Below are 18,906 nucleotides of genomic sequence, written 5' to 3'. Positions count from 1 at the left end.
TGTTTTTTACTGAAAAAATATGAGAGGGTAATTTTTTCATAATTCAAGTCTTCTGAATCTAAAAGGAAGTAGTAAGAATTACGTAAATGAGATGTTGTTATAAAACAGGTTTGGATGGGGACTTCCCTGGTTCTCCTGGGGCTCCAGGCCCCAATGCAAGGGGCCTGGTTCGATCCCTTGTCGGGGAACTAGATCCCTCTTGCATGCCGCAGCAGAGAGTCCGCATGCTGCAACTAAGGATCCCTCATGCCACAACTAAGACCCGGCGCAGCCAAAATAAATAAGTAAATATTAAAAAAAAAAAAGGATTAAAAAAAAACAGTTTGGATGAAAAGATTTCCTAGGAGCAAACATTGGGAAGAGGGAGGAAAGAAATGAAACTAAATAGATCTATTTTTTCATTACTGAAGATTCAGTGCAAAAGCAAAGGGCAAAGAATAGCTAGGGCACTGCTGAAGAAGATGGGAGGACTTTCTCCATCATATATCAAGACTAACTATGGTGCTCTAGACACATCCAGGTATGGGTGCAAGGATGAGCAAGTAGAGAGTGGCACAAAATAAAAAACCCAGACAAATGTAAATTGGTGCAGCCATTATGGAAAACACTATGGAGGTTCCTCAAAAAACCAAAAGTAGAGTTGCTATATGATCCAGCAATCCCACTCCTAGGCAAATACCCAGAGAAGACTATAATTTGAAAAGATACATGCACCCTTATGTTCATAGCAGCACTATTTACAATAGCCAAAATGTGAAAGCAACCTAAATGTCCATTGACAGATGGATAAGGAAGATGTGGTGCATATATACAATGGAATATTACTCAGCCATCAAAAAGAATGAAATAATGCCATTTGCAGCAACATGGATGGACCTAGAGATTATCATACTAAGCAAAGTAAGTCAGAAAGAGAAAGACAAATACCATATAATATCACTTATATTTGGAATCTAAAATACGACACAAATGAACATATCTACAAAACAGAAACATACTCACAGATATTGAAAACATACTTGTGGTTGCCAGTGTGGAGGGAAGGATTGGGAGTTCGGGATTAGCAGATGCAAACTAGTATATATAAGATGGATAAACAACAAGGTCCTACTGTATAGCCCAGGGAACTATATTCAATATCCTATGATAAACCATAGTGAAAAAAATATGAAAAAGAATATATATATTTGTAACTGAGTCACTTTGCTGTATAGCAGAAATTAACACAACATTGTAAATCAACTATACTTCATTAAAATTTTTTTAAAAACCCAGACACAGATTCATACATAGACAATCACTTTATAACTAAAGAACCACTGCAAAGTCACAGGGAAGGATGTCTTTTTAAATAAGTGGTGCTGTAACAATTGAATATCCTTAAGTGAAAAAAGAAAGAGGGAAGGAAAGAGAGAAGGAAGGAGAGTGGGAAGGGTTTTGATTGCTACTTCCCTTTGGATGAGGGAATCCAAATAAAAATGTGCTCACCTTAATTAATTCAGAGTGGAATAAAAATCAAAGCTGCAATGAGCTGTCACTGCACATTCTCTAGATTGGCTACATTTTAAAAGTCGAACAATGTCAAATGTTGCTGAGAACGTGGAACAGTGAGATCTAACATGCAGCGTTGGTGGAAGTATACATTTGGATATCCACATTGGGAAATAGTTTGGCACCATCTAGTAATACTTCAGATGTTCATCTTCTTGATGTAGCAGTCTTACCCTAGAAAAGGTCTGCATGGGCACATGGTGAGACATGTGGAAGACTCTCCAGAGCAACACTGTTCATAATAACAAAAGACCAGAAAAAACGGCCACCAAAGTAAGACCGATAGAGAAATTTTTATGCAATTGCATTCCACACAGCAGCAAAAATCAATGAACAACAGCTACTATAAGAGTAGAGTAAGCCCCCTACATATGAACGAGTTCCATTCCGATAGCGCATTCATAAGTCCAACTTGTTTGTAAGTCCAACAAAGTTAGCCTAGGTACCTGACTAACACCATCGGCTATATAGTACTGTACTGCAGTAGGTTTACAATACTTTTCACAGAAATAATACATAAAAAACAAACAAAAAATAAAGAAAACATTTTAAATCTTACAGTACAGTACCTTGAAAAGTACAGTAGTGCAGTACAACAGCTGGCATACAGGGGCTGGCATCAAGTGAACAGGCAAACAGAGTTACTGACTGGGGGAGGGAGAGGGGGTGGGAGATGGTAGAGCTGAAGGGTCGTCAGCAACAGGAGACGGAGGGCAAGCTGCAATGTCACTCACGCCTGACGTTGATGGCACAGGTTCTGGTTCCTTGCTGGATTCAATTCTGTCTACCCTCTTGAAAAAGCGATCCAGGGACACGTGTTCGAATCTTTGAAAGTTTGCAACTTGAAGGTTCATATGTAGGGGACTAACTATAAATCTTTTTTTTTTTTTTAATGTTGAGCAAAGGAAGGTAGACACAGAATGAGTCCTGTCTTAGTCCCTTCAGGCTGCTATACAAAGTACCACAGGCAAGGTGACTTAGAAACAATGGACATTTATTTCTCACAGTTCTGGAGGCTGAAGTCCAAGATTAGGGTGCCAGCACAGTTGGGTTCTGGTAAGAGCCTTCTTAGCAGTTACTTTTCATTGTCTTCCTCCCAGGGCAGAGAGCAGAGCACAGAGGAAACAAGCTCTCTCATGACCCTCACAAGGGCACGAATGTCACTCATGAGGGCTCCACCCTTATGACCTCATCTAAGTTACCTCCCAAAGGCCCTACCTTCTAATACCATAATGCTGTGGGGCAGGGTTTCAACATAGGAACTTTAGAAGGACACAAGCATTCAGACCATAACAATTCCCCATGATTTCATTTTTATAAAGGTCAGAAATGGCAAAAACTAAGATACAGTGTTGAGAGATGCATGCTCATGTGGTAAAAGGGAAGAAAAACAAGGAAGAGAAGAGCATAAAAGTGGGAGTGGGATCAGGAGGGACTTGGGGGACTTTTAGGGTGCTGGAAATGTATTTCTTGACACAAATGGTTGTTCCTCGGACAGTCACTTTACACTTATTCATTGAACTGCATATTTATGTTTCATGTGTTTTTGTACATGTGTAATTTTTTTTTTCCAAATGAAGTTTAAAAAAAAAAACTGAAGAGGCTCAATTCATGTGGATATATGAATTGGGGGAAATTGGTGGATTTGATAAATGACCTCTTCATACTTCAAGTAACGTCCATCATACTTTGAGATGTTTGTTTTCTGGTTTTGTTAAGACATTGTAAGTATTTTCATCATGTGTCTCTCCTGGGCAATAATGACTGAGTCAGTGATCATGTACAGCAAGAATATTTGATTTTCACAAAAGTTGTATTTCATATAAAATATTTAACTTACATCAGTTTTTCTTTACTCTGCATGAGGGGACACAGATAAGAATGTTCAGAGAAGCATTATTCAAAATAGAAAAAAAAACAGGAAAAGGTGTCCATCAAAATGAAATTGATAAATTGCTATATTTTGGCTATATTCAACTACAAAATAAAAGCTACGTACAGCAATCTGGATCAATCTTTTTTTTTCTTTTTTTTAATGTTGAGCAAAAGAGGACCAATACAAAGGACAGGTTTTCTGACTCCATTTTCATCAAATCCAAAAACATGCAAAATATAAACTGTGGTGTTTAGAGGTGCACGCTTATATGGTAGAAGTGTGAAGAAAACCCAGGAAGGGATGAGCATAAAAAGGATGGGCGGGCTTCCCTGGTGGCGCAGTGGTTGAGAGTCCGCCTGCCGATGCAGGGGACACGGATTCGTGCCCCGGTCCGGGAAGATCCCACATGCCGCGGAGCGGCTGGGCCCGTGAGCCATGGCCACTGAGCCTGCGCGTCCGGAGCCTGTGCTCCGCAACGGGAGAGGCCACAACAGTGAGAGGCCCGCGTACCACAAAACCAAAAAAATAAAAAATTGAAAAAGGATGGGCAAGGCAGAGGAGCAGGGCTGACATGCACTAATGCCATTCTAGGCTCACTAGGGAGAGAAATCAAGTCTAAGAAACTCTCATTCCCTAAGGATGCTGAATAGTTTCTAGAATCATATATAGCATCTCAGGTTTGGAAGGAATCCTAAAGATCACTAAGATAAGTAGCCCTTTGATTTTTTTCATTTCAATTTTCTTTATTATGTTTCAAGACAACTTAGAGATTTCAACAGAGGGTTTCCAAACTTTTAATTTTGCCAAGTAAGGTATATTTAAAAACATACTACTATCATTACCATTATTTCATACAAGGTATAATATAGCATTTCACCCTTATAAAGAGGTAAAAAATAGAATAAATGGTAGTCCTTTAAATTGAATAAATGAAGGTTTAGAAACTTGCATTTATAAGATATGTTGCCTATATCTTTCCAGGGACTTTGTAAAAATTTTATAGTGGACCATCAGCAGTCCCTATACTAGCATATGGTGAACCTTGACCTCACCGACCACTGCTCTAATACTTGAGCCTTCTTCCCAAATCCCTAGGAAGTGTCATTTGCTTGAATACTTCTGGTGAATGAGAACTCACTCCCCCCTAATGACATCTCTTCATCTTTGAACATCTGCAACTATTTGAACATTCTTCTGTTTGTTGAACCTAATTCCAGTTCTTTCCCTTTTGATTAATCGGTCCTAGATCAGCGACTGCACATCCTGTCCAGACTGTACAGTCTTTTATTTGTCAGCCTCAAGATCTGAGCAACGTGCTTTTCCACCTGCCCATGCATGACCCGTGATCCTCCTCATTTAAATGGCCTCAGATCTTTTGTACAGATTTCATATACATATCCCAAGTCATCAGCATCCTTGTCACTCTGCTAATAGTTTATTTGTCTATATCCACTTTAAAAATGTGATATTCCAAACTGAGTACAAACGACTTTCTAGGTGTACTAGCCCAGAGGAGAGTAAGCCCTTCCTCTCTCTTATTCTAGACTTTATACTTCTTCATTTAGTGTAGTCTAATTACAGTTTTCTCCAGATATGTGCCCAGGAGTGGTATTGCAGGATCATATGGTAGCTCTATTTTTAGTTTTTTAAGGACTTTCTATACTGTTCTCCATAGTGGCTGTACCAATTTACATTCCCACCAATAGTGCAGGAGAGTTCCCTTTTCTCTGCACCCGCTCCAGCATTTATTATTTGTAGACTTTATGGTGATGGCCATTCTGACCAGAGTGAGGTGATACCTCATTGTAGTTTTGATTTGCATTTCTCTAATAATTAGCCATGTTGAACATTTTTTCATGTGCCTGTTGGACATCTTTATGTCTTCTTTGAAGAAATGTCTGTTTCGATATTCTGCCCCTTTTTTTTTTTTTCGGTACGCGGTCCTCTCACTGTTGTGGCCTCTCCCGTTGCGGAGCACAGGCTCAGGATGCGCAGCCTCAGCGGCCATGGCTCACAGGCCCAGCCGCTCCACGGCATGTGGGATCTTCCCGGACCGGGGCACGAACCCGTGTCCCCTGCATCGGCAGGCGGACTCTCAAACACTGCACCACCAGGGAAGCCCGGGTTTTTTGTTTTTTTTGATATTGAGTTGTATGAGTTGTTTGTATATTTTGGAAATTAATCCCTTGTCGGTTGCATTGTGTGCAAATATTTTCTCCCATTCAGTAGGTTGACTTTTTGTTTTGTTTATGGTTTCCTTTGTTGTGCAAACTTTTAAGTTTAATTAGGTCCCATTTGTTTATTTTTGTTTTTATTTCCTAATGTATTGTAAAATTGCCCAGATCGACTCTGATTGTTATTAACTCATTTGATAAAAACAATCTCATATGTGATTCAATGTGAATCTAGAAATTGGTTGGTCATAGAAAGGATAGAATAGTCAATCTTACAATTTGATAAGATATGAGAATAGCCAATTATTTTTTAAGTGCTCCAAGTTCACCTAATTTGTGCTTAGCCCACATCTCTCCACTTGTCAGAAAGTGTACAGGGAGGTCCTCAAATGTCTTTCAGGGAACTCATGCATGACTAGTGTGCTGGCCAGCGTAGCGTGCGCCAGGAAAAAGAAACTGAAGTTACTGAGCTGCCGCTTGTCCTTGGGCCTGGCTCGCTGGCTCCACCCACTGGCACCAGGGTGTCTTACAGCTTCTCCAGCCTGGCTGACTCTCTGGAACTGAGACTCAGCTACCCACTCTGCAGCTTGCAGAATTTTTCTCCCTTCTTGGAAAATGAGAATAACGTGGATTTCCCACTTACAGTCTTCTGTTACCCATGTTACTCTTGAGGTTACAGAAGTCCCACCAGTAGGAATTCAGTATCTCATTACCTGCACCTTGATTTGCCTGGGCCAAAAGGCACAAAAGTAAAACGACAAAATGTCCTTACCTATCTTGTGCATAATGATGAAGTAAGACAATTTACAGAGAAATTAAATTATTAATAATAAAAGTACCAATTTTCATTTGTACTGTTAAGAGATTGTGTGTTTGTATAAAATTTATCCCAGCCTCTATTATTTAGCAATATGTATATAGCTAAGTATAACCTTATTATATATATTTGATATCATATTTAATTGAAATTCACTCAAGACCCACAAGCCGTTTGCAGAGAGATAGTATGAAACAGGGTTTCTTTTTTTCAAATTCAAAAGAGGAGAAAATATTTATTTTCGTAAAATATCTCTAAGCTAAATAAAAAGGCTTAAATGCATTTGCATTACATAAAATTAAGATATTTATGCAGAGTGTGTTACTTATAATTACCAAACCAAAGCTTGTTCTCTGTTTTACTTGTCTAATCCTTAAGAAGTCACCCTCTGGGGAACTCACCCATGGTATTTTTGTTCTTCCAGCATCAATAAAGTACAGTGGTAGAAAAAAGACTGAAAAATTGAAATTCATGAATTATTTGCACTCCCCTCCCATTCCAGTCTGGCCCATTCCTTTAACAAGTATTACTTGAGCATCTACTGCACACCCAGTCCTGTTGTTCTAGGCACTAGGGAGACTGACGTGAAACAGACAAATCCCTGCCCTTTTGTAGCTCAGTTTTAGTGTGGGAAACAGACAGCAATAAAGTAAATATATAGATAATTTAGATAAGGTTAAAAGTGGTGAAGAAAGTAAAGCAGGATGGGGGCTAGAGATTAATGGAGTGAGGGAAGGAGGTTTTTAGGTAGAACGACTTAGAGACTCAAAAGTTGCCATATTTTCTGTTACTCTAACAGTTGGACTTTGCTGGCTTTCATCAATTACTACACCCTCCCTCTTCCTTCTCACCTCTGGTGGGAGAAGAAAGGCAAGGAAAACCAAAGGACAAACGACTCAGCGTTATTTCTGGGACTGAGTGAGACTCATCTTGATTTTGTGTTTCGGGTTTTTTAAAAATAAATTTATTTATTTTTGGCTGGGTTGGGTCTTCGTTGCTGTGCATGGGCTTTTCTCTAGTTGCGGCGAGCAGGGGCTACTCTTTGTTGCGGTGCGCAGGCTTCTCATTGCGGTGGTTTCTCTTGTTGCAGAGCACGGGCTCTAGGTGCGCGGGCTTCAGTAGTTGTGGCTTGCGGGCTCTAGAGCACAGGCTCAGTAGCTGTGGCGCACAGGCTTAGTTGCTCTGCGGCATGTGGGATCTTCCCGGACCAGGGCTCGAACCCGTGTTCCCTGCATTGTCAGGCGGACTCTTAACCACTGCACCACCAGGGAAGTAGTCCTTCATCTTGATTTTTGGATAAAGAAAGAAAGAGAGGAGCAAAGAGGGGCCAGGAAGCGGTTTTGGCTTTAGCTGCCAAAGAGGAGAGGAGAGACTCCAGGAAGAGAAGGTGTTAAAGAAATCGCAGTGCTTCAGAGGCGTGACCAGAAAGGGGGACTAGACGGGGAAAGGATTGTAATGAACTCATTCCTTCTTCGACTGGAGCCTGGCTAGCTTGAGGGATGTTTTGCTTTCTTCAAGTGGCAATATGCGTGATTGGCTCATTAAAGAGGCACTGAACAAAGATTATCAACCGGGGTCTTCCAGTCTTCAAGAGGTCTCTGGACAGAATTCAAGCGGTCCATGAACTAAAATGGTGTGACAGAGAGAAAAATCAAATACATCTTTATTTTCATCAACCTCTCACTAAAATTAATCTATTCCATTAAATATAACCACCACAAACATCACATTACAGTTGTTGCAGATACCTTGAAATATCATTTTTGCTCATTAGTATTTCAAAACCACCATGGGCAGGAGGTCCACCCCTGGATCTCATTTACTGCATTAATAAAGAAGTAAGCACATGTATTACTGTATCTCACATTTTCTTTAGTATTCTGATGATTGCATTTCAATGTAATTGGCTTACTTTGTAATCCTTTGCATTCTAAATATGATGCATTTAAAAACATAATGCTGAGAAGGAGTTCAGAAGCCCCAGCCGAATGCCAGAGGGCTAAGAACTCTTGTATTACACTCTGTCAAGAGCTTGACTGGGAAGAACAGAATCCTTCAAGTCATTCTGTGCCAAGGGAGCCGGCAGAATTGCCAAAGAACAGGTAGGACCGCATTCACCCCTTGCCTCTGGGGCTCCAGACACTCGACTTTGGGAGAGACTAATAATAATCAGGACTCTCCTTTCTAGCTTGCTAAGGAGTCACCCATCCATCCTGTGGGTTTGGATACTGTCAGACATTTCAGGGGAAATAGTGCCGCCTGGTGGCAGATGTTCTTCCTCAGCCACACACTTCTGTCTGTCTTGCAGGTAGGAACATTCAGGGCAGAACACATTGGCACTTAGAATGGTCTGTGCATAGCTCTACCCCTACCCCATGTACTTTCTTTCCACTACCTGTGTCCAGGCTTGCCAATTCCCAATATCACAGATTTGATCCATGATAATATTCAAGCCAGGTTTTGCAGAATCACACTTTATGTCTCCTTTTAGAAATGTTCATCAGTGGGCAGTGATTGGCAGTGTTTAAATTCCCATGCTCACAGGGCTTCTATAATGGTGACAGTCTCTTTCCCCTCAAAAAAGCATTTTTATTTGTCTTAGTGCTTGGAGCGTTTCAAATGCAAGGTGCACAGAGAGATAGGAAGGCTGTGGGGGACTCCTTTTCTGTCTGTCTTGAGGCTTCAGGTGGCATTGATCTTAGTGGATTCTGGGTTTCTGACACGTTGACCCTGGGTTTGCTTCCTCGCTTTGGTCAATTTGTCCTTGAATCATCCGTTGCGGCGCCAGCTCCTGACGCGGGCTCTGCTACTTCTCCTCCCTTCCCCAGCCACTTCCCACGACCTCCACTGCCCCCTCACTGGTCTAAGCCACCAGCCTTTCCTCTCAGGTTGTCATAACAGCCTCCTAACTGGGCTGCCTTCTTCCTTTGTCCCCTTGAGTTCATTCTCCATGTGGCAGACAGTGAGCCTATAGAGACACAAGTCAAATCATACCACTCCTCTGCTCAAAATCCATCTCACTCAAAGTCAAAATAGGTCTTCACAATATCCTACAAGCCTCTGTAATCAGGCCTGCGGATAACTCTCTGATCTCACCTCCTACTACCCTCACCGTCAGCAACAATACTGGCCTCCTTGCTGTTCCTCAACCAAACCAGGCACGTTTCTGCCTCAGGACATTTTTACTTACTGTTCCCTCTGCCTAAAACGCTGTTCCTCCAGGGACCAACATGGCTCACTCTCTCACTTCTTTCACGGGACCAGAGACCCATACCCCTTATTTTACTTTTCTCTGTAGTACTTATCACCATCTCACATCTTATGTATTTTACTTATTAATTTTTATTGTCTTCCTCCACCTGCTAAAACATGATCTCTGTGAGAGTAGCGATTGTTGTCTCTTCAGGTTATGATAGTATCCCTAACATCTAAAAAAGTACCAGTCACAGCAGAAAATCCAGTGTCTGTTGTATGAGTCCTATTTCCTGCCATTAGGAGGTCACACTCTACCTGATGGATGGACCGTCTTTCACGCCTGCAGTGAGATCTGTCCCCCAGCCGCCACTCAAGACTCTCCTGGCCTGTGAGGTCACTGGATGACTTTCCTGTTCCGAGCTATATAGCAGGCTTCTCTGTTGCTTGTAGCATTAAAGCAGGACCCCCCAAAGCAGAGTGGCCCAAATCTACTTTTTCTGTCAAATTTGAACCAACCTTGGGATGCAGGGATCACTAAGTGGCAGGTTTTCAATATGATTACTTTGGGGAAGTAACAGTATGCAAATTGGCAGGGCTTGTATAGGGTGGCTTTGCTGTAGTTTCTCCTGAGAGCTTTTAAAAAATACCATTGCTTAGATCCTTCCACTAAGGGAGCCTGACCCCATTAGTCTGAGCTAGTGGTGAGGGGCGGGGCGTTGTGGGGTGTCAGGCATTGGTAGTTTAAAAAAGCTACCAGGTGTGCAGCCAGGGAGGAGAAACCCTGATTCAGGACTTTAGAACTGGCAAAGCATTTTCATGCGTTACTGTCTTTGCTTCTCACATTACGTCCACGTGACAGGTGGGGTGGCAGATGTTTTTTGCCCCATTTTACAGGAGATCCAAGAAGATCGCTGACTTGGCAGCCAGGAAGTCTAAGAGTTAGGATTTGAATCCACCTTTGGCCCCAAATCCGGGACTCTTTCCCACCAGCGTAGAGCAAAAGTCACCTCTAAATGAGGTTGTAAATCCATCCAGAGCAACGTTCTCCTCGATGGCGTATTTCTAACTGCACTTCTTTCTCCGTGAGGCTGCATGAGAACAGAGACCAGGCTGCCTTATTCGCTCAGAGCCTAGCGCAAGTTATTTGCGGAGTGAATGAATGAGGAATGAGTGAATGCAGCCTTTGCACCATTGGCGCATTTGCTCTGCTGTTCTCCGCAAGTTCATTGTCAGTTTGGGTGCCTTTGCGCTGCTTCGGTTGGCTACACTGTCCAGTGACAGTTCCACTCAGATGCTGGTTTTACTCCAGGGACATCTGAGCTCACATTTTATCCAGATCAGGGGAGCTGCCATGAACCCTCTTTTCTTCCCTTTTCCTCAGCACATTTCTGCAGCTGAAAGATTGACTGAGGCATCGGCATGAAGAAATTACATTCTGTCTGCTCAGAAGTCCCACACCAGTGGGCTCGTTATAGGTAGGCCTCAGTGGAATAGTTCTCTTTCTCAGCAAGTCAGAGTGGAAAGAGAAGGGAAGAGTGATCTTCATTAAGACGTGTTCACCCATCAATTTCTTTCCAGATGAACCTAATGGCTCCCTACAAAGTGGAAAAGGCCCATCACCTCCTGTTTCCGTGAGGGTGCTTTTGGATGAGATAGCGTTAAATTGGTTGACTTTGAGGAAAGCAGATTGCCTCTGTCAGGTGGGTGGGCCTTGTCCAATCAGTTGAAAACCTGAATAGAACGACAGACTGACCTCCTGGAAGCAAGAGGGAGTTCTGCCGGCAGACGGCCTTTGGACTTGAACTGCAGTGTCAGCCCTTCCCTGGGTCTTCATCTTGATTGCCTTTCGACTTGAACTACAGATTTCGGACTTGCAGCCTCCATGATCACGTGAGTCAATTGTTTAAAATCAGCGTCTCTCTCTCTATGTACATATACACAGATCCTATGGGTTCTTTTCTCTGGAGAACTCTGACGAATACATCCCAGTAGTAACAACCCAGAGTATCTCCAGGCATTGCCAGGTGGCCACTGGGGGGCAGAATAGTCTCAGTTGAGAACCACCGCTGGTGACAGGTGAGGCTCCCTCACGGCATAGTTTCTGGAGAGGCTGACCTGGCTAGAATAGTCCAGAACCTAATGGAAGCTAAAATACCTGCTAGAAGGTGTTCTCTGTGTGTAATTCAGTTGGAGTTGGTTCCAGGTCTGGTCTGACAGCAGAGGTCTCAAGGAGTCTCTGGAGTATTTTAAGCTAACACTAAGCAGCTTTGCCTTGAGCATCAGATTCTCTCTTCTAGAGAAACTGTGTCATACTTGCCTGAATTTTACTTCAAAGAAAAATGAAAGCAAATCACCCTTGAATCCAATCCTTACAGACTTTCTCATTTATAAGATTTTCTCTCAATTACCTTATGTTGAAAAATAGAATATTGCTTAGAGAAGATGAGCCATAAACTAGTTCAGATCGATGTAGATTTTGGATGTGAGTAGAAGGCTCCTGAGAGAATCAGGGTTTTTTTTATTTTTTGTTTTTTTTTTTTAAGGGGCAAAGAAATATTATACAGTCGTTATTCCTGGGTGGTAAACTTGAATGTTGAAAGTCCTTGAAAGTCCTTTCTGAAAACAGTATTGGGTGACTCCAAAAGTGCCTCTATTGATGACAAGGATACTTCCATCAAAAATGAATATGAATAGGGCTTCCCTGGTGGCTCAGTGGTTGAGAGTCCGCCTGCCGATGCAGGGGACATGGGTTCGTGCCCTGGTCCGGGAAGATCCCATGTGCTGCGGAGCGGCTGGGCCCGTGAGCCATGGCCGCTGAGCCTGCGCGTCCGGAGCCTGTGCTCTGCAACGGGAGAGGCCACAACAGTGAGAGGCCCGCATATCGCAAGAAAAAAAAAAAAAAAGAATATGAATAAGGCAAGCTAAAAAAAAAAAAAAGACCTCCTAGACAAAAAAAACAAACAATATGAAGGCTTTATTAAATGAAACATAAAAGCAAATAATATTTCCAAATTTGTATCTTATTTTAAATGTGGCTTTGAGTATGTTCATGTCACTAAATAAATTAAATATTACAAGGAGACATTTGGCTAGTTCCCCTATGTCTATAAAAGTTGGCCCAAATGTACTTTTGCAGATTGTCTCACTGACAGGAAGGAGACCTGAATGGTCAGCATCCGTGGTATTCTTTAAGCGAAAGGATCGGAGGGTGACCAAGCCTGTCCCCTCCCTCCCTCTCCTCTCTCAGCCTTTCTACTCTGCTTTTTCTCCACTTCCTCCCCCCTACACCCCAGCCTCCTCTTCTGCTTCACTCTCCCATTTCGTCTTCCTGTTCTCCTTGCTTTGCTTACTCTCCTTGCTTTTTCCTTTTTCCTTTCAAATATGTACCTTTCAAAGATCTCCATCCCCTTGGGCATATGTGCCCATTCTTGTTCTCCTGTCGAATGTGATGGAAAGATGAGAAGAATTTAGGAGAAGAAAGGGGAAAAAATCAATTCTCCTTGCGTCACTGAGAATGTCAGTGTGGAGGAGCCTCCACAGACGAGCAAGGTCTGGGAAAAGTCACGCGGAGGATGGTTCCATCCATACACTTGGCAAAATATCACTCGCTGCCCTCCCATCTGAACCTCAGAACGGCGCGCATAGTTCCAACAAAGCAAACAAAAAAAAGTAAAGGTTATATATTTCCTCTACTGCAGGGATGAACTTGCTGCAGGAATCAGCATTTTTTCTTTTGAAATCAGGTTGACTTGGCTGTGCTCCCAGCCGCCAGAGGTAGTGCATATTTTCAGCTGGGTTTGTGGAAACCGCTCCCTCGCTCGTGGATCTTAAAGAATCCTACCGGATGTCAGCTGCCCACAAAACTGAGGAGTGAGCCTTTAATCTTTAGTTTGTGATGGCGGCCGAGGAAATGCCCATTTCCCAGGTCCCGTGACCTTCTGAGGCAGGTGGCCCTGCTCCACCTTGTATCCCCTACATTCCAGGAGTCCCTGACCCCGCCTCCACTCCACTGCCCATCACCTCCCCGATTTTGCCTTTCCAATCCCCGCAGTGTTTTCCCTCTTGGACATTTCAGCTCCATTCTTCCAGGAACACAGCCTTTTTCTTCTTTTTCTTTTTCCCTTTCTTTTTTTTTTTTTTTTAATAAGTCTGACTATCTTGCCAAGGAGCATAGGGGTGAGAAAAGGGGAAAAGACCTCTTATTTTTTAGTGACAGCTTTGAGAGTGAGGTTGAATGAACGCCTCCGTAAATTACTCTCCCATGCTTCTTCCATTTTCTGTCTTCAGTCTTTGGTGAGTTTTCTCAAAAGCTCCTGCTTGAAATATTTGAACAAACTGCTAGGTTATACTTACCTTATTTTTTTATCTCCGTTATCCATAGGTAATGTTTCTTGGTTTACATTATTTCTTCATTACTTTTTCTTTTGTTCCCATGCAAAAGACAGATTGGCTGAAATGAGAAAGTCTGGAATTTGGGTGTGTGTTACTCTCCCATGAGTATGTTTATAAGCTTTACCATACCTTTCCCCAGATCTTTCCCTAATATGTGTATTTCATAGGTGTTATAAATGATTAGTCTTATAAGTGCTCATTTTCCCTAATGTATTAAAAAGAATACATGTGGGGCAGGTGAACTTTTTTCAGAGGTTAACTCCACAGTCATTAAGTGGACAGAGTCCCTTGTTGCCTTATAAGGCAAGGATCTATAAAACCAAGGCTTGCAACTCTTCCTTTATAAAAGCTCTTGAAATCTGTTCCTTCTTTTCATTTCCTGCTGTCAGCACATTGGTCTGGACCCATGTGACTCTCTGCTTAGGGGTCTTAATCTACTGCTGCTCCCGCCTGTAGCAGATCCTGCCAATAGCCTGTCCGTATCACCCACCCCTTTCTATTCTGCACACTGCCTCCCACCCCATTGCCAGCAGGTGCATTTATGTCTGTTTCTCCAATGCTACCAGTTGCCATTTTGATGCCCATGTGGCAGGCTGGCAGTTCTGGGGAACCTCGAATCCCTGCCCCCAGGAGCAGCCCTCAGCCAATGACTGCTGGGAGCTCATGTATAAACACCTCAGCTCCTACATCCCTTGGGTGGGATGCCTCTGAGCTGTATGTTCTATACCGGCTCCCAGAGTCCCCCAACAAGACTAATGTCCAGTTATCCACGATGATAAATTACTTGACAATGAATACTTTACTGTCTGCCTCCTGTTCCCTGTCTCTCTCCCCCAGTCCCATGTTGGTTATGTCCTGGCACCACCCCCAAAATCAGTTATTTTCGCTTGAATCTTGGTTTTAAGGTTGACTTGTGGAGGAACTCATTCTAAGACATTGCCTCTCATGTCAACCCCCACTAAACAGTCATGTTATATTGAACTTTGTTTAAAAGTTCAAGGAGGTTAAAAGCCCAAAACTTTTGTCAACATTACCATCTCTACTCAGAAATCATTGGCAACTTGCAGTGGGTAAAGTACAGATGGTTTTAGCCTATGGCTTAAGATTCTATATCATGTGGCTTTTTTCGACCTTCTGTAATCCTGTCTCCTACAACTTCCTTCCACTCACAATGGAGGTTCCAACCATTCCCAAAGGACACAATGCTCATCTTGACCCCCAAGCATCTGCCGGCACTATTCCCACCACCTGAGCCGCACGCCCCGCTGCTTCAGTGTATCTGAGGCCACCCACCATCAGGACCGTTGTCCTCTTTGTGGATCTTTTTGCTGAACACACCATAACTTTGGCACTTCGCCTTTATTTCTTTATTGTGATATGTACCATCTTTTTCTTTATTCCTCTCCTGGCCTCCCACCTAACTGTGAACCCCTCCTAGGGTAGTTAAACCACTTTCTGTCTTTAGGACCTAGATTGTCGGTTTACAAACACTAGGTGAGGACACAAAATTCATACTCTGCCATTTATTAAATGTGTGACTGGGCAATATATATATTGTCTCTTTGAATTTGTTTCTGTATTAGTGATATATCAGTAATGTAACACTACATATAGTTGTGATGATTTGAGTGACATAATACATATGAAAAGTGCTCTCGAAACTATCCAGCAGTATCTAGTTAGTCATGATTAAGTGGTTGGCAAATAATTCCTTCTGCTGCTGCTGCAAGTGGGAATGATAAAGGTACGTAAGACAAGCAGCTCCCTAGAGATAAGGAATGAATATCAGGAAAAATCAGCAAAAAAAAAATATGTAGCATTACATTGAGTTTTATTGAACCGGTTCATGGGCAATCAAGTAGCATGATTCTATCTACCTCACATATTCATTCATCCTACGGAAGTTTATTGTCTCAATGTCAGATCATTTTTCTCGCCTGCTCAGAACCCTGAGACGGCTCTTCTTTTTCACTCAGAATAAAACCCAGAGTCCTTAAAATGGCCTAAAAACCCTTTCACCATCTGCCAGCCGGCCCCGCCCTCCTCCTGAACTTGTTTCCCATTACTCCTCTCCCTGGCTGATTCCAGCCTCCTCGGCCTGCCTCCTTTCCTCAAAGACATAGTCACGTGGGGTCCTGACTCCTGCCTTGGGTCCTTTGCTCCAGCTCTTTCCTCTGCCTGGAAGGCTCCTTTCCCAGATGCATGTTTGGCGAACTCCCAACCTCCCCAGATTTCTCCTCAAACCTCTCCTTAGTGACACCTACTCTGACCACCCTATTTGATGTTATAACCGGTTCCCCCACTCTGGTTCTCTCTTTACCCAGCCCTATTCTTTTTACTATAGTACTTCTCATGTATCCTACAATGCCTTTATATAGTGTTTGTTATTGTTTGGTGTTTATTATCAGCAAGTCTTAGTTTTGTTGACTAATATATATCCCAAGTGCCTAGAACAGTGCCTGGGACAGAGTAGCCACTGAACAAATATAGTTGCTGAATTTGTTGACTCAAGTTCTTACTATGTGCCCACAAATAAAATAGCTCTGATCCTTATACTTGTGCAATTATAGTTTAACAATTACACCCATTTCTCAAATATTATCGACAGCTGAATATGTGCCAGGCAATCTGCAAGGCCCTAGAGATATTACAGCAAACAGAGGAACAATTTCCCTGCTTTCACACAGCTAATCCTTGTGAAATGATATGATGTTGTAAAAATTCAGGCGTTAATATATGTGAAATACTCAGCCACCAGATTAAAAATTCCAGATCGTTATTTTCACATCCCTGTCTTGTGGACAGACACCAAGAGCACCCTGCCTTGCACATACTAAACCTCAGCAATAAAGTGTATTAAGACAAACACTGGATTGTGTGCTCCCCAAAAACCTAACTTCTACTTTCCATGCGAAGTCATGTTTTGATTCAATAGTTTATATAATTTATTGTCCCAGGAGCTATTTTTTGAGATTTTTCTTGGAAGACCTATTGCTTTGAGTTGCTAAATACTAGATAATACATTAAAGAGTATATGGTAGAAATTTATCTTGTCCCCCTAAATATAGAAAAGACATAAGGTTAGGCTTCTAAAACCCTGGTGATGGTTCTGGTTTTTGTCCTGGTCTTGACACTAAACCAGTCATATGACAGTGACAGGCAGAGTGTGCACCACCCAGGTCTTCCTTCAGGAGAGAACTTGCTGCAGGAGGTGAGCGGTGGGGTTAGCTGAAAGCCTCCAGCTCTCAGACCTTCGGCATCCACCACAGTGTCCAAACCAAGGCCAGAGGCTTCCGGTGCTGCTCCAAACCAACAACAGAACATGGCTGCGTTGCAAGAGCCAGGCCATCCCTGCGCAACTCGGGACTCTTCTAACGGCCAGTTTTTGCTTTGAGTCTCCACACCAGCCTGGCCAAAGCATTCTCAGAGCTGTTCCCTGGGGCTCTTCCTGTACAATCTTTCCTTCCCACATTGCAGTCCGAGGCCCTTCCTCTTCCCCCACTTCCTCTTCCCTTTATCTTTACAGGCTCTTCCCTGCATAAATCTTATGTTTCTAACTCTGCTTTTGCTTCCCAGAAAACTTGAAATAGCACCACTGGTACCAGGAGCGGTTCCAGAAAGCTGGCAAGAAGATGGGGTTGGAGACGGGGTCACTCACCACAGGCTGGTGAGGAGGGTCCCAATCCAAGTGGTAAGTGGGGCACAGCTAGTCATGGGCACAGATGGTTGTTCAACTACTAAAAACAATCACCACTGATGAGCAGGGGGTCCCCTGGTGGAGAGGAATGCCCTTGCCAGGGCGGTGGTTCAGGCATTTGAATGTTATGGGGGGCTTCCGTGTATCTAAGGGGAGTGGAGTTGGAGGACTCCCTGCAGAGTAACAGTGGGGCCCGGAAACAGATAGTTAAAGATGAGCGGAGGAAGCAGAGGCATCTCTGGTCACTTACAAAGAGGCTCCTGTCCCTTGCGGGAGAGGACAACGTGAAGAGCAAGCCCAAGAGAGTCGTGGATCTCCAGAATCTTGAAAACGCTTAGCCCAGGCAGCCTGTTACACTGAGGCCAGTGGCCCGCTTGGGAGAACTTGAGACCCTGAGATATGGGATGGGGACATGAGTGGGTGCCCCCAGTTTTGCTCTGCTGACTGCCCTGAAAATGCAGAGCTTGCAGAGGTGGCCACACTGCCTCGTAAAAATCCACACTCTGCTTGAGCAGGAAGACACTGCAGAGGCCTCTCCCTGCAAGACAACACCTGCTCCCCGACGCCCTGCTCTCAGGAGCTGCCCCCGCTGCCTCTCCTGGCTGCCAGGCCAGTAACTAGGGTTAGGTCCAGCATAGCCCAGCAGAGGACATGCTGGGCCTGATGAAGGAGAAGAGAAACTACCCCCCTCCCATGGGACCAGCACGAGTTGGCCAGCATGTAACTGTCAGGGGAGAAGACTACCCAGGGACTGCGTTAGGAGGATGCTTGACCAAGGGGCTGGAAGGTAAAAGTGAACAAGTGGGAAAACTCTGACTTGGGGCCACTTTCTTGGGACATGGGATTTAACACTCCAGCGAGGACCCTGGAGGAATGGGGCAAACACTATGTTTTTACTCAAATCACAGAGCAGAGGTGAAATGCCTGAGTTACCACAGCAGATGGTAAGATAGGATGGAAAAAACAGATGGAAAATAGGATCAGAAACAGTTCACACTCCTTGGAATGAACAACAATATTCATTTACAGTTTTGCACCAGGGCTATGTTAGCTCGCCCACCTTCTGTCTTAATATAGTCCAAAGAGATCTGGACCATCTGGACATCCCGCAGAACATCACACTGATCCATTACATTTGTAAAATAAAGACATGGCTAGCGTGCTAGAGACCTTGGTAAGAAGCATGTGTTCAAGAAGGTGGGAA

The 18,906-nt window shown here is 43.3% G+C and overlaps 1 protein-coding gene across 1 annotated transcript in view; it reads left to right on the top strand.

Moving 5' to 3' along the window:
* LOC309824145 (histone-arginine methyltransferase CARM1-like) overlaps positions 1-18,040 on the top strand; it is a gene marked incomplete at its 3' end in the record, with an annotated part of 142,908 nt that extends 124,868 nt beyond the window's left edge. Inside the window, exon 11 of the mRNA XM_082656891.1 lies at positions 17,854-18,040. Coding sequence (XP_082513017.1) covers positions 17,854-18,040 — 187 coding nt within the window. The remainder of the gene's footprint in view (positions 1-17,853) is intronic.
* Between the last annotated feature and the right edge of the window lie 866 nt (positions 18,041-18,906).

Source organism: Grampus griseus, assembly GCF_964374135.1.
Source record: "Grampus griseus genome assembly, chromosome: 6".
In the NCBI taxonomy this organism is placed as follows: Eukaryota; Metazoa; Chordata; class Mammalia; order Artiodactyla; family Delphinidae; genus Grampus; species Grampus griseus.
This window is presented reverse-complemented; position numbering and strand designations above follow the sequence as displayed.